At 40.6% G+C, this 24,614-nt stretch overlaps 1 protein-coding gene across 5 annotated transcripts; it reads left to right on the top strand.

Moving 5' to 3' along the window:
• The first annotated feature begins 1,708 nt into the window (after positions 1–1,708).
• Positions 1,709–24,292, top strand: cad (carbamoyl-phosphate synthetase 2, aspartate transcarbamylase, and dihydroorotase). Of its 5 annotated transcripts, none has more exons than XM_027000032.2 (45): positions 1,709–2,133; positions 3,182–3,321; positions 3,434–3,563; positions 3,724–3,866; positions 3,956–4,097; positions 4,393–4,564; positions 6,177–6,362; positions 6,532–6,641; positions 7,443–7,585; positions 7,912–8,043; positions 8,352–8,585; positions 9,184–9,405; positions 9,501–9,689; positions 9,903–10,027; positions 10,126–10,259; positions 10,367–10,479; positions 10,736–10,986; positions 11,130–11,376; positions 11,508–11,606; positions 11,960–12,184; positions 12,375–12,557; positions 13,005–13,223; positions 13,313–13,480; positions 13,880–14,062; positions 14,208–14,312; positions 15,413–15,655; positions 15,830–15,911; positions 16,049–16,215; positions 16,354–16,518; positions 16,645–16,776; positions 16,929–17,130; positions 17,562–17,752; positions 17,866–18,006; positions 18,096–18,182; positions 18,268–18,406; positions 18,664–18,699; positions 19,316–19,354; positions 19,688–19,851; positions 20,457–20,531; positions 20,796–21,008; positions 21,136–21,261; positions 22,951–23,106; positions 23,233–23,334; positions 23,431–23,525; positions 23,701–24,292. In XM_027000032.2, exons 1-45 carry the CDS (start codon positions 2,040–2,042, stop codon positions 23,798–23,800), a joined length of 6,744 nt encoding a protein of 2,247 aa, XP_026855833.2. In that variant the 5' UTR covers positions 1,709–2,039; the 3' UTR covers positions 23,801–24,292. The 5 variants fall into 5 exon arrangements, with proteins under 5 accessions (XP_026855833.2, XP_026855825.2, XP_026855848.2 ...); XM_027000024.2 differs by having other exon boundaries at positions 19,685–19,851; XM_027000047.2 differs by lacking the exon at positions 18,664–18,699.
• The last annotated feature ends 322 nt before the right edge of the window (positions 24,293–24,614 follow it).

Here is a 24,614-nt window from a genome sequence, read left to right as displayed (position 1 = left end):
TCTGTATTTCTTGCATTCCCATTATGTGTAAATGGTGCAGTCAAGGATTTCATTGTTCTTGTGAACAACGCCAGTGTAGTGACTTACTCCATTTTTAAGACAAAATCTGGAGGTTTCTGATTGCTGAAGGTGAGAGTCCAAACAATGTGAATATAATTTCTAGATATTGCGCTTCAAGTTGGTTAGTTCTGGACTTTTGTTTGACATGATTCATGTCATCTTTACCCCTTCAAAATTAATTAAGTGACTGTCAGAGATGTATCATTCTCACAGAGTGCAGCTTCTAATGTCTGGATTGTTTTATACTAGTACTTTCTTACTGATTAGATACCTCAATTACTTCCTGAGCCAAAAATGAATCTCTGACAAAACAACATATTTTTCCCCATTTTGAACTAGAAGACTTACAAGATTTTACTTTCAGTGATGCTACAATGGAAATGGCCCAGCTGTAAAGAAACTGTAAGCCTTAGCTGTCTATATTATGTGACAATTTTGCACAAAGGTATTATGTATCACAAAAAATGGTTACCTTGTATCCTTGTATGTTATGTATACCTTGTATGTTATGTTGTATCCATAGATTACTCTGCAGCCTTTGATTTTTAAATCCATAGTTCTGAAGCTACCTTGTATTCATATAATAAGTACGGGATGCAGAACAAGGTAAGTTATGCATGTTTTTACATTTGGTCTACTTTACTGAGGCTAATGATTAAGAAGCACACTATTAAGATATAAGTGGTTGCAATTATGAGAAGATGTAGCCTGGAGTTTCTTCATGCTGGAAGACACTTGGGTAGGCATACCTACCCACTGGACAAGCAAAATAAATGTTTATTTTCTGTCTGCTTTATACTTTGCTTCATTCACTGAGCTCCTACCCCAGACCCCTTACTCAGCTCATGAAAGGCTGAATAATTGCCTGATGAATTGAATATGTTGTGTCAGAAAAGAACATGCAACATGTGATAGGATTCAGGTAGTGGTTCACAAATGGTGACATCAGCAGTGGTTAATCTAGAGCACTGAAATGTCATCAATATCTCCATATTCACAGACTTTCATCATATTGACAAGTGAAAACCCTATTTATTGACTAACAGATATCTACTATTTATCAAAGCAACAGACACCTTAAAATGTTGTAATGAAGTTGTTTGCAAAGTAGACAAATATAAATCTAATTGTCATTCCCATGTCTCATTCACAGTCTGTCCCATTGTCAGCAAGGTGTAAGAATGTCAGACTATATAATACTGGCTGAGTGGGTGAATATATCTGGATACATTGTGGTCTTTTTTGTTTGCTTGTGCAGTTTCAGTCCAGCAAAACTTTAATTTATTAGTTTATTTGTCAGTGCAGGGGTGGAGCTGACAGTGCCCATTATTACTTACAAAAAACCTTCAGGCCAGAGAAATTACAGCATCAATGATCCATAGGGCGTCATATATTATAACTGAATGCGACATTGGGCATGATTAAACTTTTTTTCAGTTTTCCTTAGTAATATTCTAAATAGGCAGTGGCATAAAACATTTCAAAAATACTTAATGAATAACAAAACGCCACTGCTATCATTACTCTTGCTATTTCGCGCAATATTGCATCCAGCGTTTAAAAGAATATGTTGCCTCAAAAGAAAAAAAATCTGAATAAAAAACCAGACCCGTTTGTCTCCTCCTCCTCAGCTCGGTGACGTCGTCAGACTATGCAGGCCGGTAGGGTTGCTGTGGCTTCGAACCAGGAGTGTGGATTTTACATACCGAAGAAAATAGGTTCTTTGTGACCATCAGAATAGACAAACAGTCTGATTTAATGCGTAAAGCACAAGTACCTCTATTTGAAAATCTTGACCTCCGCTGTAGCACTCGCCGTCTCCGGACCATTGGGAAACATCACTGCTCAACGTGGCTTTCACGTGGGCACAGCATCGCAGAGCGAAAGTGGACTTGGAAGTAACCCCATCTCGTCTTGGTTAAAATAGTTTACTTTGAGCATTCTGATTGTTTTTGCATTTAGGTTTCAGAAACGTAAACATGTCGATTAATACAGCCTCTTTGATACTGGAGGATGGGACTACTTTTAAAGGCCGCCTCTTTGGGGCGAGCGCCTCAGTATCTGGTGAAGTCGGTAAGTTATTACATGTTATTACAAGTTATTATTCCGTTCATAAATCTTCAAGAAACGAAAACAAAGAAACACGCTAGCCAGTTCCTTTCAGTTAAAAACTCCTGCGACGTTCCCTCTCCTTGTTTATCCTTAACATGCAGATATGTGGGCCAATTCACCAGTATAACTACCGCTAACTGCGCAATCAGGTTCGAGTCTTAGCTATGGAAGCCTAAGTGGTTAGAATTCGCCACAAACGAAACGCGTTTATTTGTAAACGGGCGGCGTTTGAACGTTTTTACGCCGCAAAATACGCGGCTACTTTTCACTACGTATTTTACGGTGTTAGTATATGTGTAAGTATAAAACGCCGTAAAAAGCGTGCTCTGAAACGGTGTTTTTACACCGCTTTCGCGTCCCTCCAATGACCGGTCTCTGATGTCACACGTGTCCTGTTTTCGCGCTAAATATTTCAAAGGGTGAATAAAGGTTCATCTCAGTCTGTATATCGACTCCGGTACAATCTCTCAATTTATAACCCACTTCATTTAGACAATTTAAAATTTAAATTCGCAGTAAGATTTATTTTATCCCTAAAAGGTTGATACCGCTTTTAACACAACAAGCAACGCCTACACCCGATAAATTTGGCAGTTTGGTATCGCGCATATCCGATCAAAGGTGTTTTCTTCGGTGACCAACACTAATCATTGTCAACCCTCGCCACTTTAATTTGTCCAGACTTCCCTGATCGGATTATATTTTATCATTTAATTTCATTACAGAATAGATATGTTCTATCTGAAGTAGGCAACGTTTGTTACTGAAAACGTGTTAGAAGTATTGATTCAAAGAACCACATGGCCACATATTGGACTTGAATATACAACTAAAATGATCACAGAAAATTTGGCAGTGTTACTCAGTAATAGCACTCATATTTGATATTCATTACTTGGAATTGTTATGAATTTAGAACAAAGCAAACAATGTAACTTAGCCTACATACTTCTCATATGCCATGACCATATTCCTCACAAAAGCTACAGTTATGCATTTGTATCTTCAGTTTTCCAAACAGGAATGGTGGGCTATCCAGAGGCTCTTACTGACCCCTCGTATAAAGCTCAGATACTGGTGTTGACCTACCCGCTGGTTGGAAACTATGGTGTGCCTAAAGATGAGAATGGTGACTTTGGACTCAGCAAGGTACATGAATATGGCATTTATTCTGACTGTAAAAAGCTGAATAAAATGCATACTGATGTCATTTATTTTAATTGAACATCATGATGTTCAAGATTGACTGTTCTTTTTCTAGTGGTTTGAGTCCTGCAGGATCCATGCTGCTGCCTTCATCATTGGAGAGCTTTCTCAGAATCCCAGCCACTGGAGCTCAGCCAAGTCTCTAGATCAGTGGCTCAAAGAGCAAGGCATTCCTGGAATAGAGGGTGAGCTTTATTTCTTTGAAACATTTGGTGTTGTGTATGTCGTATAACTAGTGTACTGCTCAAACATTCTCATAGTCTTGTAGAATGAATCTTAAAAATATGTGGTGTATGAGCTACACATTTTGTTTTAATAAGTAAAAAATCTCTCTTTGGAGAACAGGGGTAGACACTCGTTGCTTGACCAAGAAAATCAGAGAAAAGGGAACCATGCTGGGGAAACTTGTGGTGGAAGGGACCTCAGCTGACAGCATACCTTTCGACAATCCGGACAGTCGGAATTTGGTCCAAGAAGTGTCCTTGAAAGTATGGCCTCAAAGATAGTTTGCAGGACATCTATTTAGTGATGTTTGTTTCTTTCTCCAGTCTCCTTACTCTCTGTTTCCTTTTTTAAGGAGCCCAGGGTTTTCAATCCACAAGGTACTGTGAGGATCACCGCAGTGGACTGTGGTATTAAGTACAATCAGATCCGCTGCTTGTGCCAGAGAGGTGCGCATGTCACCTTAGTACCATGGGATCACCCTCTAGACACTAATGGTGAGCAATAGCTTGGAATAAATCTAAAACTGATAGTTCAGTGAAGTCATTCTTTTTCAAACAATGAATAACAGCTAAATATTCCCTATAGCAAAGTCTCATGCAAATTAACAGCTATCTTTCATTCACCATTACAAATTAGCATGACACAACTCTGTATTGTTATTCTTAAAATCAGAGGCGGTGTTTAGTGGCCTTTACCAGGTTTATAATGATTGAGAAGCTTTAGGATCTATTTGAAAGTCTCCAGTAATTGATGTTTTATTTACACACCCAGTTTTCTTTGTTTCTCCAGACTTTGATGGGCTGTTCATTAGTAATGGCCCTGGTGACCCTCAGTATTGCAAAGAGACCATAGAAAACCTGCGGAAAGTTGTGTGCAAGAAGAAGCCCAAACCAGTTTTTGGTATCTGCTTGGGCCATCAGTTGCTGTCACTGGTCACTGGATCAAAGACATACAAAATGAAGTATGTTTGCATTATTTACACTGCCTTCACTAAAACCCACAGATGATACCAACCTGAAATGAGATTTCTTTTCTCTTTCATAATTTGGGTAAAAAAAGAAGCTAGTCTAAAATTGGCCAGCATGGACCAATTTGACCACAGTAAACAGTCCTGAATCAGTAATCGCTTACAATACCTCATCACCCATTTGAAGCATATTTGCTTTATCTGTGTGCTTAAGTGGAAACAGATAATGAGTTGCTGATAAGTACTGTTGGCAATACCATAATAGGGAACTGCTGAAATGGTTATGATGCATCGGATATGTTGTAAGTCATTAAACTTTTCAAGAGAGCAAAGGGAAAGGTGGCCATGCTTGAAATTGTGAACATTCTTACTACACTATGCCATTTTTTTGTATGACTGAGTGATTAGTATGTTAACACTGTCAAAAACAGTATAATATACTATACTTAAAAGAACAATATTAAATTCATAACTATCATAGTATTTCAAACTTTTTATCCACCACAGAAAGAGATAGATGGGGCTCTTGGTGGGCAAAATAATCAGCCCTGGCTGTGCCTACAAATAACAAATATATGAAAACACTTTGTTTCCATATTCATACATATACATATACATTCCTGTGTATTCACTGCATATACATTTATTTCAAGTTAATCTGGCTAGTTCATATTTGAAATGTGCCAGCTAACATTGGCTAGGTTAACCAATGGATTATGTGTCTGAGTTTATTATATCCTTTAAGGGTGGTTCAATATGGAATTTAACCACATCCACATCCTTATCCTTCATAGGCCCATTTTTAAATTGCACATCCTTCAGAGATTACTGAGGACTATATAATCTTTTAATCAGAGCCAGCTCAGAGATTATTGAGGGCTGTATACTCTGATAATCAGAAGCTCTTCCACCCTGTTTCCCAGGCCCTGGCTCACCATTCCTCTAAGAGCTGTGGGAGCTGTTTCAGTAGATTACTGTACTGGCAGTGTGCTGGGAATGACAGCTGCTGTTATTCTGAAAGAATCCTGGAATAGTTCTTTTGTCTGGCCCATGTTCAAGGACAGATCATAAGCAAGTCTTTCTTCAGATTGGTAAAGTTTGTGGCAAAGTTAAATGAGGACTTGAATCAGAAGTCAATGTAAAGGCTAATATATTACAGGCCAGCTTTCTGTCCATATATTAAGCCTTGTTTTGGACTGGTGACAAATATTTATTGTAGACTCCTTACTATAATGTATTAATGTATACCATCAATAGTTTTAAGCCTTTTACCCAATTTTCTCCTGATCTTATCTCTTGCGTGATAGCTAGCAGGTTAGGAGCTAGCGGGCTAGTGTGTGCTTCCCTTATAGGAACTGAAATCAGATACGCATTTTTACAGACTCCCATCCATGATTGGAGGAGAATGCTAACTGCCTATGTCTGTCCCTCACAGGGGCTTCTGATTATCTGTTTCTGTATTGACTGAGGAAACCCATGCTGTGCTCTCCAAGAACATGCAACTTGGACTTTCAGTATAAGAACTGAAACCTAGTTCTCCATTATTCTTTAGCACATAAAACTACCCCTAATGATGGTTTGGAAATATTTTGTCTATGTGTTCTAGGTACGGTAATCGTGGCCATAACCAGCCTTGCATCCATAAGGGGACAGAGCGCTGTTTCATTACATCTCAGAACCACGGGTTTGCAGTGGACCCACAAACCCTCCCAGAGGACTGGGATGTGCTCTTCACTAATGCTAATGACCACACCAATGAAGGCATCGTGCACAACTCTAAACCTCTCTTCAGGTGCTGCTGTCCTTTAACCTTAATTGTGTGCTCATCATATTATTAACAGAGATAAATTTTGACATACATTAAGATTTTTTGTCTGGTGTTATTTTCATATGTAACATATGTAACTGTTGAATTTAAGGGTTTGGTATTTATTGAAAACTATATATTTATTGGTTTTCAGTGTACAGTTTCATCCTGAGCACATGGCTGGGCCCACTGACCTGGTTAGCCTCTTTGATGTCTTTCTGGAAACAGTCAGAGATGCCAAAGAGGGCAAAGCTGGCAAGTCAGGTGAGGATTTTGTAAATTTGGTCGTGAGACAGCTGGATTAAAGAGATCTAAGATTATTTTGGAATCTAAATAATTATAATCTTACAACACTATAAATAAGTATTGTTAGCAAGTAGGAAATATATGAATACATGTTAACAGGGACATGAACACACCTTTCTGTACTTCCTTCAGGATATTTTCAGTACTTGGCCTGGCACACATTAAGTATAGTGTTAGTGGGACATTTGAGTACAGAATACTTATTCATGCTCTAATTGTAATTGAAATGCAGGCTTAAATTCTCTGGTAAAATTACCCACTAAATTCCACTTGTTTCTGTGTTCATATTACAAGCCTTATTCCAGTTTCTTGATCAGATCTTTGACTTGATGGTTCACATTTTAATTGGATGTGACTGATTTGGTGGGACCTCTGCCCTGAAAAGACCCATACCTGCAGATTCTTTCATTTTTTTCATTTGTTTTAGTTTGTCTGTTTTCTCCCACAAAATCAGAAACATAAAGCAATATAATACACCCACACACATGTATGTATCTAGCAGTACAAGTCTTTTTTGCAAAGATTAAGCTGTTTATGCCAGATGCATGGCTTTTGCTTTTTTGTGGAGATCTGTGGATGTCGTATATCTAGTGTAGTACATGTAGAACATGTATGAAAGTTGCTCAGGTCTTATTTGAATACATGGAATACTTGATTCCATGCAACACTGAAGAAAAGATAGGTGAAAAAGATTTGTGCAGCTTTAAACTTGTTATGGGAACTTATAATAATTGCTCAAGCTCTTTCTCTCATTTCTAGTGAAAGAGAGGCTATCCGAGCAGCTGACCTTCCTTGGATTTCCTAAACCTGAAGAGTTTGTACGACCACGTAAGGTGCTTCTCCTGGGCTCTGGAGGACTCTCCATTGGACAGGCTGGAGAATTTGATTACTCTGGCTCTCAAGTAAGTCTTTACAAAATATTCATTTAGATAGAGCTGACCAATGCTATTAGCATGGCAAAAAGTGAATGCTATTTGGAACACTTTGCTTGATGCTGGCATGTACAATCATTATGAGCTATGTTTTCAGTTTTGCATAGTGTTCTTTTAGCTCAGTCTATCTCATGCTTTTCCACATACTTTTTGATGCTTACATCATATGTCCAGGATTGAAAATAGATTTTGTGCATTTCCAGTCAAGCATTTTGCAGTAACAATTTTCATCGTTTAGATGTAATGCAGTGGTTTGATCAGAGGGATTCTCTTTGTTTTTCTCTGGGGCTTTTTAGGCCATTAAAGCTCTTAAAGAGGAAAATATTCAGACTATTCTCATTAACCCCAACATTGCCACAGTGCAGACTTCCAAAGGACTTGCAGATAAAGTCTACTTCCTTCCAATCACCCCAGACTATGTCACACAGGTAAGGAAAGATTAGTATTGCTGACTAATATAATGATAGAAAGTGTGTTTTTGACAATTATTTGAGTGTTGAGGTGTTCATTATTTATCTAGATGCCTTTACTGATCTCTTCCGAATTCTCATTACATGAATACGTTGAATGGTTTTAAAATTGAATAAAATAAGTAAATAAATTGAAAATATTATCTTTGCACCAATATTAATTTATGATTTTGTTCTTTATTCATGAAGTTACCATTGTAGAATGAATTGTTCCTTTAAATGGTTGGCTTGACATGTGCATGGGCATGTGTCCAACTCTGAAACAGGTGATCAAGAATGAGCGTCCCGACGGGGTGCTGCTGACCTTTGGTGGCCAGACGGCTCTGAACTGCGGGGTGGAGCTGACCAAGCTGGGCGTGCTGGAGAAGTACAATGTGCGTGTGCTCGGAACCCCTGTGGCCTCTATCGAGATGACAGAGGACAGGAAGATCTTTGTGGAGAAGATGGAAGAGATCAATGAACACGTGGCCCCCAGTGAGGCGGCTATGTCTGTGGAGCAGGTGAGCTCCATCTCCCGTAAAATTAGTAAAAACAGTTCAGTCTCCCATGGCCAAATAATTTCCATCAGTGTTGTCAATGACAAATTTATATTTAGAGATTCAGGTGCTTGCTTGATGTTCAACTGGGTGCCCTTTGAAAACTTTCATTCTGTCACCTTATGTTCACAGTATTCAGATATACACATTATTGACTTTAATTGTTGTATCTCCATATTTAATTTCAGTACTTATACATTCATATTAACCATTGCTTTCTGTAGTGTTTGTTTTTTCCCCTGCTCATCATGTAAGGAGGCTCAATTATTAATCATTTTGACCTATCACAATGGTTTCACAAATACACTGCTAGAAAATTATCAAGTTGGCTTTATATATGCACAGTTTAAGGAGGAAAGCTTTAAGCTTTTTTTTCCTCTTTTGTGTCTGTCTTGTTTGTTTTTGTTAGAGAAATAGCTCACCCAAATGTACTACATTGCTAGTAGAAGGTCTAGCAGGAGTCACCTAGAACTATGCAAACAAGATAATGCCAACTGCCCCAACTAACTTTTAACTTTTCACTGCTAGTGGTTTAACGGCAGCATTTCTTTGCAACATGCAGGCAGCAGCTGCTGCTGAGAGGCTTGGCTACCCGGTGCTGATCCGCTCTGCGTTTGCACTTGGGGGCTTGGGCTCCGGTTTTGCCAACAACAAAGAGGAGTTGATCGCGCTGGTCACACAAGCCTTTGCCCACACATCTCAAGTCCTGGTGGATAAATCACTCAAAGGCTGGAAGGAAATCGAGTACGAAGTAGTGAGGGATGCCTACGACAACTGCATCACGGTAGGAGACGCGCAAGGCCAAAAGGAGTGTTGATCTGTGAACAAAAGTCTGCGTTTTAAGTGCTGTATCATTGCATGCAACCTTTGTGGTTCCAGGTTTGTAACATGGAGAACGTCGACCCCTTGGGAATTCATACGGGAGAGTCCATTGTGGTGGCTCCTAGTCAGACGCTGAATGATTACGAGTACAACATGTTGAGGAACACAGCCATCAAGGTCATCCGCCACCTGGGGATCGTAGGAGAGTGCAACATTCAATATGCCCTCAATCCTGAGTCTGAGCAGGTACCCTCATTTTCTGGTTCATATAGGCCCTGGCTTTCATTTATTATGGCTAGTTTGGTTTGGCGTGTTGATCTAGAATCAGTAGTTGATCAGTAGTATATATTGGTGCATTTAGAAGGGTGTTAAACTAAACTTAGTTTTGTTAAAAAAAGTATTGCTTGCTCAGAGCCCCAAACTATCCACCTGATGTGTGTTTATATGTCTCTCTCACAGTACTACATCATTGAGGTGAATGCTCGCCTCTCTCGGAGCTCTGCTCTGGCTAGTAAGGCCACAGGCTACCCACTGGCCTACGTGGCAGCTAAGCTTGGCCTTGGCATCCCCCTGCCGCTTCTGAAGTGAGTAGTGAAGCAGAGGGCAGCACCTACACTGAACCATAATCTTTTGGTCCATTATCTTGGGATTTGCTGATCCATTGAATCTGGGTCTTTTTCAGGAACTCTGTGACCAATTCCACCACAGCCAACTTCGAGCCCAGTCTGGATTACTGTGTGGTGAAGATTCCTCGCTGGGACCTGAGCAAGTTCCTCAGAGTCAGCACTAAAATTGGAAGCTCCATGAAGAGTGTTGGTAAGGTCACTTGTATTTTTTTCTCCTCTAAGATGCCAGGCTATTAGAAAGTTGCAGCTTTCTTTTGCAGTTTTAAAGCAGCATCTTACACTGTCTGGTTTACCCAGGAGAAGTGATGGCCATTGGACGCAGTTTTGAGGAGGCCTTCCAAAAAGCTCTGAGGATGGTAGATGAGAACTGTGTTGGATTTGACCATACCCTGAAAACAGTGTCTGAGCAGGTTAGTTGTAAACACCTGTGCTCGCCTCAACGTATGCCCTATTCAATACGAGCCACTGGAAACTCCTGCTACACTTAATATGTGCTCCCCATCTATCTCTATTTATTCACTTTGTAATTAGTAATTCTCATATTCTCATATATACTGACAAATGGTTTTCTATAGTCAAGGGCATACATAGTCAACATACTTGACAATCCAGAAGCGTGAAGTACTGAAAGCTTCAATAACTGCCATTTTTCTTTTGGCCTCTAAGGAGCTCCAAATTCCTACAGACAAGCGAATCTTTGTGCTGGCAGCAGCTCTTTATGCTGGATACACTGTGGACCACCTGTATGAGCTGACCAAAATTGACCGCTGGTTCCTTCACAAAATGAAAAACATCGTAGACCACGAAAAACTTCTGGAAACATTTAATCAGGATGAAAGCGTCATGCCTCCTGAAGTGATGAGGAAGGCGAAGCAGTTGGGCTTTTCGGACAAGCAAATTGCCCTTGCTGTGCAGAGGTATGGAGTCAGTTCTGAATGTGGGGGCACTAACCAAAGGCTACCCTCCATTGGTATACACGCTCCTTTTAGTCTTGCATTTTCTTTAGCTTTATTTCCACCATGCAAATTTTTAAAGGCTCTGCTGATCTCATATTCTTCAGTACTGAGCTAGCGGTGAGGAAACTGAGGCGTGATTGGAAGATCCTGCCAATTGTGAAGCAGATTGACACGGTAGCTGCCGAATGGCCCGCCCACACCAACTATCTGTACCTGACCTATCACGGCATGGAGAGCGATCTGGCCTTCGAGGAATCCCATGTCATGGTTATTGGATCTGGCGTGTATCGCATCGGCAGCAGCGTCGAATTTGACTGGTGTGCCGTGGGCTGCATTATGGAGCTTAGAAAGGTGGGTCTTCATTTAAATAAAAAAAAAAGAAGAATCTTTTTTTCTTGTTTGTCTTTTTTTAAAATTAAATTGCTTTTTGATTTATTTTGAATAATTCCTATTTTTTATTTGTGGTCTCTTTTCTTTTCCAGATGGGTTATAAAACAATAATGGTAAACTACAATCCTGAAACAGTGAGCACAGACTACGATATGTGTAACAGACTCTACTTTGATGAGATATCATTTGAGGTGAGACACCAGTCCATAATAAAAAACAGCTGATAATATTGAAAACTGTTCCTAGCCTGCCACAGAATTTGCATTCTATGTATTAGTAGAATATTCATTTATGAACATACTAATGAACAGACAAAAGCCCAAACACACTTGCTATATTTTGTTTTGTGTCTGCAAAACAATGACTAAGCTCAAGGTTTTTTTAAGTCTAAAATAAAAACTGCTAAATGATGATGGATATCTTTGCATTGTATGCAAATCCCTTGCCCTCAGTATACTCTTTCAGAACTACCCAAATGGTTTTGGGTTTGTATATTATGACATTTTAGTTCTTAATTTGCCAAACTTCCTAACTTGAATCTCAGGTAGTTATGGACATCTATGAGATGGAGAACCCAGAGGGAGTGATTCTTTCAATGGGAGGCCAGCTCCCCAACAACATCGCCATGTCCCTCCACAGGCAGCAGTGCCGGATCTTGGGTACCTCACCTGAGTTCATTGACTCTGCCGAAAACCGCTTTAAATTCTCCAGGATGCTGGACACCATTGGAATCAGTCAGCCATGCTGGAAAGAGCTCTCCGATACAGAGGTACTTCACTCTTAAATACTAGTGAATGGTGAACACGGAATTCTGACTGGTCTTCATTAGTTTCAGATCACGATTAGCTGTATATATTTCTGTATATTCTTAATCTGTTGTTGGGACAACTTCTAGAAAGTTCTGTAATGCTGATAATGTTATTCCTGCTTGGCCTTAAGACTTCTTGTCCCTTTGGCAGTCGGCCATGCAGTTCTGCGACACTGTGGGCTACCCGTGCCTGGTGCGGCCGTCCTACGTCCTCAGCGGAGCTGCCATGAATGTGGCCTACTCGCACAGTGACCTGGAGAAATACCTGAGCAGTGCCATGGCTGTGTCCAAAGAGCACCCCGTCGTCATCTCCAAATTCATCCAGGAGGCCAAGGTCAGTAGATGTTGTTGCCAGACACAGTAATTTATTGGGTGTAGCCAAAGAGTATATAACAGTACATTGTGTGGATTGCATCTTGTGTAAACAGAGCGGTAAAAACAAGTCAAAAACTGTTGCAATCATCATCCTAAAACCTGCCAAGGCACTACATTCTGTGAAACAGAATGTTTTTGAATGCCCAAAGGAAGTACACGAAAGTCATCTGTTGGTCTTTCTTGGTATTGTTGTATATACTGGCTCATATTTTTTTGTTTCAGTTCTTTAAAACATATACAAGTATGCTTTGCATGGTAGGTTGGGGGCGAGGAAAGGCTTCAGTGATTCAAACCTAATAAAAACTCCCACTGCAGCTACTGTATTTGAACTCTTTAATAATATAAATCAAGCATTTTAAATGCCTAGATTAGATTCTTCAGTAATATGTTTGGGTCCATGCTACAGGAGATTGATGTGGATGCTGTAGCCTGTGATGGAGTGGTCATCGCCATTGCCGTTTCTGAGCATGTGGAGAATGCCGGTGTCCATTCTGGGGATGCTACACTTGTCACACCACCTCAGGACATCAACCAGAAGACCATGGAGCGCATTAAGTTAATCGTCCATGCCATTGGCCAAGAGCTACAAGTGACAGGGCCGTTTAACCTGCAGCTTATTGCCAAGGTGAAATCATATCATATATGCTAAGGTTATATCCATTATGCTAAGAGAATTGTACTCACGTTGTTGTTGTTGTGTGTGTCTGAATTCAGGATGACCAGCTGAAGGTGATCGAGTGCAATGTGCGAGTCTCCCGCTCCTTCCCTTTTGTGTCGAAAACGCTGGGTGTTGATCTTGTGGCCCTGGCGACACAGGTCATCATGGGAGAGGAGGTGGAGGCTGTGGGACTCATGAGGGGAAATGGCATCGTCGGAGTTAAGGTACAGGTCTGCCATGACCAACCAGCATCCTTTCTCAGCCATAAGATAAGATGATCATGTCACAACATTCCTTGATGTCTCATATCTTTAGCTCCCACCTCTGTCTGTTTAGAGTGGCTTTGAAGTGGTGTGTGTATAAACATGTACACATGAAAAGCATCATATTTCATGCTAACCTTTTTTTGAGTGCTTGTGATACTTTGTCCCAAGACATGAAAGTGCCTAACACTGAAAATGATGGAGAGAAGGACTTGGCATGCATTTGTTTGCATAGTGCTAAGGGGCCCTTTGACTCCATTCACTGTTAGTAGTTGTACTGGTGTATTTTATGTGTATACAAGTATCTCTTGTATGAGTTTGTTGCATGGTGTGTAAGTTTTGAATGTTTGTGTCCTGAAGGTGCCACAGTTCTCCTTCTCTCGGCTGGCCGGGGCTGACGTAGTGTTGGGAGTGGAGATGACCAGCACTGGGGAGGTGGCCTGTTTTGGGGAGAACCGTTATGAGGCCTACCTGAAAGCCATGCTTAGTACAGGCTTCAAAATTCCCAAAAAGAATATTCTCCTCTCCATTGGCAGCTACAAGGTATTTAAACCAGAAGAGTCATTGGCTGCTTCTCATTGGTTTGTGTGTGTATATGTGTGTATATATATATATATAAAAAAACACCTACTGACTCATGTGGAGAACACTCTCCCCCCATTATTCTCCTCTCTTTTTGTCCTTTCAGAATAAAAGTGAGCTGCTGCCCACAGTGCAGGCTCTGGAGGGTCTTGGCTATAACTTGTATGCCAGCCTGGGTACTGCGGACTTCTACACTGAGCATGGTGTTAAGGTGTGGGGAACAAATGCCTTTGTGTGTGTGTGTGTGTGTCTGTGTGTGTGTGTGTTTTCAACATCTGTTTTGTCTTCTTGACCACGACAACAGGTGCAGAACATTGCATAGTTAAGCCAAGAATGCTTCCATGGCTAAAAGTAAAAGGACAGCAGTTAGCATGGTCTTGTTTCTCCAGTGCGAACAGATCCCTTTTATGCCCTACACTAAATACTGGTTTGAAATATAATTTACATATGCAAGTTGCAATTATCCAGATTCAGAAAAGAATGTTGACAGGAAGTCAATTATAAAATGATATATAAAATGTTGACGATAGGAACCATAAAGTGAAACTTTAAAACAGTGACACAAAAAACTTACCCTTGTGATGCAATTGGTAAACTCTTCTGATATCACTCATGTCTTACTTTTATGAACAGGTTAATAGTTCTTGTACTGTGCAATTCTGAGTATTATGTGTTCACATATTAGGAAAGACTTGCACAATATCTACAGTGATTGTGCAAAAGTCTTAAGTCACAGGGGAAAATTGTTTAAAGCCATTTATCAGAACAGTAAGAGTTTATTTGCTCAAAAATTCAATTTAAAGATTTTTCTAAGCTTTTAAAAATTTTCTTGGAATATCTGGTGGAATAAAACAGATCCATTGTTAAAAAAGCTAACATTGAACCACTGGCCATTTTATTATCCAGAGTACTGACTAAATAATCTCATCCACCAGTTTTTATCATGTGATTGTAATTAGCTCTTGATTAGGTGTAGCACATGGGGTGGGTTAAATGACTAACTGAAATAGTTTATCTTTTTTTGGCCAAATTATTAAGATAAAATCCAGTAATCTGGTATCCAGCATTTTTGACAGTAAGTTTGAAAGCATTTCTAATCTAACCATTAAAAACAGCTGCTAATATAACAGAATTCTCATGGTTTTGCAAGTAATGCATAACCTAACCATGATTTAAGACACCCTCACTGCTTTCTGCAGAGTCCATTCTGATCTGTCAGATTTCTGATTGTAGAGCAGCTTCGACATGTTGACTAGACGTTTTGCCTTAATATTATGAAATTGTTGTCCCCTCATTTTTGTCTTCCACCAGGTAATGGCTGTAGACTGGCCTTTCGAGGAAGAGAGTGACTGCCCCAACAAGGAGAAGCAGAGAAACATCATGGACTACCTGGTGGAGAACCACTTCGACATGGTCATCAACCTCTCTATGAGGAACTCTGGTGGACGACGCCTGTCCTCTTTCGTCACTAAAGGATACCGGACACGCCGCATGGCTGTTGACTACTCGGTGCCCCTCATTATTGACATCAAGTGCACCAAGCTATTTGTTCAGGTAATCTGCAGGGAACTGCTGTGAAGTTTGACACTAAAAACTGCATACATGTTTTATTCACCAGGAGTGATAAAGCATTGAGTTTGAAGCCACTGCTCAGACTCAGACTTGAGTTCCCTCAAGCTGTTTATGAATGTTGAGACTAGATAGATATATACACATTTTCCTTTGCAGGCACTGCGACAGATTGGTCGAGCTCCCCCAGTCAAGACGCACATAGACAGCATGACCTCCCAGAAACTGATTCGCTTACCTGGTAACTACAATCAGTTGTTTTTATTTAAAAATGTGATTTAAGGTACCCCAACATAACAAAAGTTACAAAGCATATCCATAGGAATATGGTGAATGTCCGGTTTCCATGCACCAATAGCCTTGCCCCTGTTCTGACAGGCCTCATAGATGTTCATGTCCACCTGCGAGAGCCAGGTGCCACCCACAAGGAAGACTTCTCATCGGGCACAGCTGCTGCCCTGGCAGGAGGAGTCACTATGGTGTGTGCCATGCCCAACACCAACCCATCTGTCATAGACCCCAGCTCTCTCGCCTTAGTCCAGAAGGTAACATTCTCGACCAGCAGAGAGATCTGCTGATGCCTCCAGAAGAGATTTTGGTCTGCTCTGCGATCTGTCAACTTTTCTCATGCAACCTCAGGCTTATTTTTATTTTCTTTTGTATTTTTCTGTTGATCTTTACAGCTAGCCAAAGCTGGGTGTCGCTGTGACTATGCCCTGTATGTAGGGGCAGCTTCAGACAATGCCACTATTCTGGCCTCCATTGCAAATGGCACTGCTGGTCTGAAGATGTACTTGAATGATACTTACTCGACACTCAAGATGGACAATGTTTCCTTGTGGATGGAGGTGAGATTATTTGAGCTCCAAAACTCAGATCAATCTGAATATGGGTCCACCATGAGAGATGAATGGTAAGAAGTGGAAATCGTTCGCCATTTTCATTTCATGGAGAAATGTTCTTCTTAAATGCAGCACTTTGAGAAGTGGCCAAAGCACTTGCCTATCGTGGCACATGCAGAGAAGCAGACGGTGGCTGCCATCCTGATGGTGGCGCAGCTCTACCAGAGACCTGTTCACATCTGTCATATTGCCAAGAAGGAGGAGGTGAGTTGGTAGTGTTTGAGACATTGTAACTTTGTGTTTTGTAATGGAAACTTGAATTTCATTGGTAGGGTGATTTTTTTTTTTTTGGTTGTTGTTTTCTTGTAAGGTCATGTGCATATATTCTGGTAGCGCATAATCTTGTCACCTTGCAGATCCTGATCATCCGAGCCGCCAAGCAGAAGGGTATCCAGGTGACATGTGAAGTGGCCCCTCACCACCTTTTCTTGTGTGAAGATAATGTGCCTGTTATAGGGGAAGGCAGGGCTCAGGTGCGGCCCATGCTCGGTACCCGAGAAGACATGGAGGCACTATGGGAGAACCTGGATATCATAGACTGTTTTGCCACTGATCATGGTAAGGAAGGGTTCTAATGTGGGCCAGACCACACCTGGCACCTTTTTCAAATCAGACCAGTTTCTGATGCATCATGAGTTTGCCATTGAATAAAGCTTTTGTCTTAAAGTATTCACCAAAAACAGCATGGCATCCAGTATTGACTGAACGCTGTTAGTAGTTAATGAAATGATGCCAAGATTAGTATGTCCAAGGGATGGAAATCTGTGATGAATCTGAAAAACACATGGATGAAGGAAGTTGATCATTTAGGACACACAACATGCCATAAACACCTAAGCCTACATCACTATCCATTGAATTAAATTTGAACTGAATTTAAATCCTGTGTAATTGCCACTAATACTGGAGCCTTCTAAGTGGTCTTAGGTACAATATTGTGTTGTAAAGCTGTCATTTTAATAAGCAAATGTGTCTGTATGTAATGGCAGCTCCTCATTCCCTGGAGGAGAAGGACTCTGAGAATCCTCCGCCTGGCTACCCTGGCCTGGAGACCATGCTACCCCTGCTGCTCACCGCTGTCAGTGAGGGACGCCTCACCCTGGACGACATCGTCCGGAGGCTATACGAGAATCCTGCTCGCATCTTCTCGCTACCCACTCAGGAGAACACCTACGTGGAGGCAGGCAGTTGCAGAATGGCAGCAGTGATGCAGCATGGATTTAGCATGCTGTCTTCTGAAAGGTTTCCTAGGCCATGTTGGTTCCATTTGTCATAACAAACTTTGTTCACCAGGTGGACTTGGAGCAAGAGTGGATCATCCCAAAGCACATGCAGTTTACAAAGTCGAAGTGGACTCCCTTCAAGGGCATGAGGGTGAAGGGCAAAGTGATGCGAGTGGTGCTAAGAGGGGAGGTGGCCTACATCGATGGACAGGTGAACTGTTGTTTCATAAATGTAAATACCTTCATGGTGTTCCACTGTTATTCTTGTTAAACCATCCCCCTCCTCTTTTAAATACCAAGGTACTGGTGCCTCCCGGCTATGGTCAGGATGTCAAGACGTGGTCATCGGCATTACCTGTTCCTGATGTAACCAGAGATACCCCAAAGGTAATGAAGGAACAGTCATCCTCTCACCTCAGGTTTGCATTGGCTGCTGCTTTCATTCAAACTAACACACGAATGTATGTTACAGACTCCTGAGCGCATTCGTCAATCAGTAGCCAGTGAGGTCCTCCGCACCAGAGCACTGAGCCCGCGCAGGGTAGCTGGGGACAGTCGATTCGTACTCCCACCCCGGGTTCATCGTGCCTCTGACCCAGGGCTGCCGCCAGGTACTAATAATGACCACAATTTCTCGGTGTCCATGCACTTCTAATTACCAACCCCAACTAGAGTACCTAAAGTCTGTTGTTATTTCTGTAGCAGGTCTGAGGCCTTCTGTGGAGCAAAATCCTAGTATTAGCTATTGACTGTGGTTGTTTCATTAGTTGCATATGTTTACGTATTTGTCTTTTGGTGAAGGTGAACCAATTGTAACGTAACTACATTATACTGTCATTATAAGAAAGCGATCCATTTGTGTATACAGGTTTTGTGAAGTCATCTCAGCTCCTGCAAGCTGCTGGTAAAGTTTGCAGAATGCGTTTAATAATTGGTATTTATACAATGTATAGAAACAGAGTGATTGAAGTGTTAAGGTACTTGATCACAAAGTCAAGTGAAATTTTGTATTTTTAGCACAATTTTACTCACATTTTAAATGCATGTTGTGGTTTTTATTTTGATTACTATGCACCAAACCACACTAAGTTTATTAATTATGTCATACTTGGGTGTATAAATCAGATACGAATTATGGTACATTCCAATCAGTTGGGGTGTTTTCAATCAGTATTCATGGATTAACTTTTCATTTTGCATAAAATATAGTCATCACATTGATTTGAAAAAAGGACATGAATTTTTTATGAGGTTACTACAATGTCAAATTAACTTGATGTAGGTGTGATATGGAATAACTTGGTATAGCTTTGATGCTCTCTAAACAACTTGCAAATGTATAAGATAAAATTATAATGCACACTCTAATGGTTGTGATTTTTATTCCAAAAGCAAATACAAGTGAGTGTATTGTGTACTAATAAACATTGCTGTAAAATAAAATGGCAAAAAAGCTGAGTGTACTGTGCACTAATAAATGTTTCTGTGTTTCTAACTGCGGTGCCACAATGTACATGCAGCCGAAGAGGAGAAACCGCTGAGAAGAGCATTTGAATCAGGTTCGAAATTTGTTTTGGTGAAGCTCCTTTAGCAGCACCTCCCTTCGGCTTCCCTGTGGTATCCACCAGCCTGTCTGTGTCTGAGAGTGCATAAGTGTAGTGGGAAACTCAGTTAAGCCCTAATGGGCTTATAAATTCTATGTGTTGCTTTTCTGTCCTGCCCGAAGTTGTCTTGAGGCTTGCTCTTGGTTGATAGGTTTCTGGTTGTTCCCTGTAAGGTTCATGCCTTTTTTGCCTTGCCCTAACAGTATTGTGACAGGGATTTTAATAGGATTTTAGTTTTTAAGTTTGGTCCAGCTTTTCTGGTAAAATCTGTCTGTTTTTCCTCAGAAGGGGCTCCATCTGCAGAGACTTACACCCCCCCTCCAGCTCTATGCAAGATGCTGTCCCCTCAGGCAGGCCAGCCACATGTGGTGTACCAGCTACAGACCTCTCCTCTGCTACACCCACTGGTGGGCCAGCATGTCCTGTCTGTGTGCCAGTTCACCAAAGAGCAGGTAGAATATTTTTTAAATTCTCATCCATTACAGGGGACACTGTTACTAATGCACTGTTAAATTCCACTTTAAAATATATTTCAAAGGTAAACTAATTGCTTTTCCTGGTTTTGAAATAAAACAGCCAGTAGGATCATCTGACTCACAAAATGGTAGGCTGTGATATATTTGGTTCATCAAATCTAAAAAAAATTCATCAAAATAAAAAAGATTTCAGCATGTCAGAAAAATGCAGTGTGTGTGAGATACCAGTTACTTTTTGTGAAGGTTCTGGCTGCTGCATATATGATCTAGTTGCTCTTATTCATTGGTGTTGCCTGAACCCAACATCAGTATCGCTGCTGCAGGCAATGCATGAACTTTTACCAAAAGTGTTTTATCTTTCCTGCTGTGCACAATTATACAATACCATTCACCGAGAACTGAGTGAAGCATACTGCCTGTACAGAAACCCTGATGAAAACCCTGATCAACTGGAATTCCTTGCGGCATCTATGCACATTAAACTCATGCAGCTAAAAAAGCCTTACAATTAAAAATGGACCAGTGTTTGATTGATTGTTAGTCATAGCTTGTATCATAGCTTGCCCTGCCTGTGATTCCAGATGTCCCATTTGTTCAACGTGGCTCATGTGCTTCGTCTGATGGTCCAAAAAGAGAAGAGCCTGGACATCTTGAAGGTGAGCCAATGAAATTAAACAATTAAACCTACCATCTCGACAGCCTGTGCTACTTGGGACAGACATCTGTAGCCATTGGTAACAGTTTGGAAAGCTGGAAAGTTCTAGCTGAAAACTTCTACTACTGCCCATTTTTAGTATGGCCTTATTTGATTAAAGTTGTCCTCTCATCTTCCAACCTTTCGTCTATTTAAAACTAGTGCATTCCTCCGAGCATGCCCTCATTTAGCCAACCTGTGCTGGCTCTGTGTCTTTGCGCCCCAGGGGAAGGTCATGGCGTCCATGTTCTACGAGGTGAGCACTCGAACCAGCAGCTCCTTTGCAGCGGCCATGCAGCGGCTGGGCGGCTCCGTGGTGCACTTCAGTGAGTGCACGTCCTCTGCACAGAAGGGCGAGTCTCTGGCCGATTCAGTGCAAACGATGAGCTGCTATGCTGACGTGCTTGTGCTGCGCCACCCAGAGCCTGGCGCCGTAGAGGTCAGATACTGTGGCCATGGCTTTTTCGTACTCCCACTGTTTTGTTTGTTCATACTTTTACCTAGCTACATAATGTGTTGGTTTTCGACCAGGAGTAAATGGGTGTCTCGCTTTTCCTTGATTGCAGAAAGCAGCGAAACACTGTCGGAGGCCAATGATTAACGCTGGGGATGGGGTGGGTGAGCATCCTACCCAAGCTCTTCTAGATGTCTTCACCATCAGGGAGGAGCTGGGCACTGTTAATGGCATGACTGTAAGTCATTTAAAAATTTTGCTTGACCTTTACACTGGCTTTCCACTTCAAGCCACTTATGTACTGAAATTAGATCTCTTTTGAAGTTTCATAAGAGTTCTCTGTTGTGGGTGCAGTTATTTGAAACTCCAGTCCAGGGGTATGGACACATATGTGGCAGCTGGCACCCTAGAAAAAAAGCTTCACCTTCCCAGTTTCCACCTAACTTCAAGTCTTAAAATTAAAACAATATAAATACAGTGGTTCTTGTAAACCCTTTAGACATTTGTATATTTCTGCATAAATTTGACCTAAAACTTCAGATTATCACTCAAGTCCTAAATGTAGATAAAGAAAATCAAATTTAAAAAATGAGACAAAAATATTATACTCTGCGATTTAGTTATTGAGGAAAGTTATCCATTATTATGTGAACCTTTTTACCTTCTATATCTAATGTGACCCCCTTGTGCAGCAATAACTGCAACTAAACATTTTCAGTAATTGTTGATTAGTCCTGCACATCATCTTAGATTAATTTTAGCCGATAACTCCCTGCAAAACAGCTTCAGCCCAGTTATGTTGGTGGGCTTCCTCCCATGAACTGCTTGCTTCAGGTCCTTCCACAACATTTGTATCGGATTAAGGTCAGGACTTTGATTTTGCCATTCCAAAACCTTAACATTATTCTTCTTTAGCCATTTTTAGGTAGAACAACTTGAGTGATTAGGCTTGTTGTCTTGCTGCATGACCCACATTCTCTTGACATTCAGCTCAAGAGTATATGGCCTGACATTTTCCCTTGGAATTTGCTGGTATAAATCAGAATTCATTGTTCCATCAATGATGGCAAGCCATCCTGGCCCAGATGCAGCTAAATAGGCCCAAACCATGGTACTACCACCACAGAAGGTATATTGGTTCTGAATTTCCTTCACGTTCCTCCATACAAGCTGACTGTGGATTGTTAGAGTCCAAACTCTTTAGAGATGGTTCTGTAACATTTTCAGCCAGATGACCATCATCAATTCTTCTGAGGTCCTCAGAAGTCTCCTTTGTCTGTGTCATGATGACACTCTTCTCGCAGACGTGTTGTGCAGATCAGACTTTGCCACATTTTTAAGAATCTTGTGGCCAACTCCACCAATCCCACTCCATTTATGTCTCAGGATATAGCATAACCTCCAGTATGTCATTCTTATAATTATGTTTGTATGCAGACAAATACATTTTTCATTTCCATGTAAAATGACATTTTCCCAATGTTCCCAAATCCCTTTATTACCACTGTGACTATAGATCCATTCATCCATGTAGATATTAGCTAGGATTAATGTCAGTCCCAAAATATTGTTCTTGAAGTGAACATGTTGTTCATTATCCTGTGTATTAATCCTTTTCCTTAACGAAATCATGATTTTACCAATATGAGATTTAAAATGCTTATTTGAGAGGATGTAGTCCTATAAATTAAATTAATTATATTAGCAAGCACTGAAGGTATTTAACCAAATTCTGTTAGTATTCAATGCTACAGAGCAAACATGAAGCCTATACATTGTCATTATATGCCCATTCATTTTTACAGGTAAAAGTTATATTCTACAAATGCACCTTTTGCCCTAATAACACCTTAGTGTGCTTTTACCACCAGCTTGGCACCTCATATGTAAAATCCAGCACACACCAATGCAACTGTCTTCCACACAGATCACTATGGTGGGTGACCTAAAACACGGCAGGACTGTGCATTCCCTAGCCAGGCTCCTCACCCAGTACCGGATCACACTGCGCTACGTCTCACCCAAAAACCTCAGCATGCCTGCCGAGATAGTCAACTTCGTCGCCTCCAAAGGCATAAAGCAGGTGCATGTGCGACCGTCTTCTATATTACATCCTGAGGCGTAGTTTTCATCGCTTTCATCTGTGTCTTTGTATACTTCAAAATGTGTGATTGTTTCCTTATACTTCTGCACCCGTCTTGGCTGACAGGAGGAGTTCAGTAGTATCGAGGAGGCCCTTTCTGAGACTGACGTCCTGTACATGACGAGGATTCAGAAGGAGCGATTTGCCTCTGAAGAGGAGTACAAATCAGTAAGGCGCTTGTTTCAATCTAAATGCACACCACATTTAATTTTAGTTGCTCCTGTGGATTTGTTGTGTTTTAACTGCTTCTTTTCCCTTTTCTAGTGCTTTGGGCAGTTTATCTTAACACCTCACATAATGACAGGAGCCAAGAGGAAAATGGTCGTCATGCATCCTCTTCCAAGAGTTAATGAAATAAGGTATGGACATGCAGTTGAATACACTGTAATGTTAGGTATGGTCTTGCAATCTTATTTTAGCTGCTTACTTCATTTCATGTTGCTGTAATACTGATGTTACACAGAAGATGCAGACACAAGTAATATTTGGAGTCAATCATTCTTGTTATTTTATGTTCTACTTGCTTGTGTGTAGTGTGGAGGTGGACACGGATCCTCGTGCTGCTTACTTCCGGCAGGCTGAGAATGGCATGTACATCCGGATGGCGTTGCTAGCCACTGTGCTTGGCCGATGAACAGTTTAGGGGCCAAATGGATGAAAGGGAACTGATTGCTGCTTAGATATGACCTTTGGGTCAACATAAATTTTTTTTGTGTCAACAATACCTGCACATTGTTTTCTCACACATATTGTCCTTCGTACATGTTTCTCCCTATAGCGTTCTTGCACTGTCTCTGTTGTTATAGATTACATTACACAAACACTGAATATTGTCTTGATTTTCACTGTTTCATGTAACATTTCTAAGGAGCAATAAGTAGATCTTTTTCTAAACACAAATAAAAAGTGTTAGTAATTAAGCATAATGACAGAGCTAGAGCAAATGCTGTTTTAATGCTGTTATAATGGGAACAGCAAGCAGAATTCAAAATATTTGTTTCTATTAATACAAATTAAAAGTGCAAAGATTACTGTTCATATTATTTCTTTACTGTACTTTGGTGGTTACAGTTATCTGGGTTATTGTTTATTTTTAAAGAATAAAAACCATTTTATCACGTTTATGCAGCATTTCTGGTTCCTCTAAATTCTTTCACTTTACCCTTATGTCTCATTTAATGTAAATGGAATGAACTTTAAACTGCTTGGCAAATGTAATGCTTAAATGTAAATAAATAAATAAATAAAAATAAAAAATTGAAATGCTATCTGAAAGTGCTATACTTCCAGTGACACCTTTTAATGATTGAGATTTGCATCTTGTTTTGAGGTGTCTTATGACACCTGCAAAAGCAGCGTTCTATCTAATAAATAAACCTGTTTAAATTGCACATGTGCTTAACCATTATGCTGGTAAATTTTAGATTCCATAATTACTTTAAAATGGG

This window comes from Electrophorus electricus, chromosome 8 (genome assembly GCF_013358815.1).
Source record: "Electrophorus electricus isolate fEleEle1 chromosome 8, fEleEle1.pri, whole genome shotgun sequence".
Classification (NCBI taxonomy): domain Eukaryota; kingdom Metazoa; phylum Chordata; class Actinopteri; order Gymnotiformes; family Gymnotidae; genus Electrophorus; species Electrophorus electricus.
Note: the sequence above shows the minus strand (reverse complement) of the source record. Positions and strands in the feature narration are given on the sequence as shown.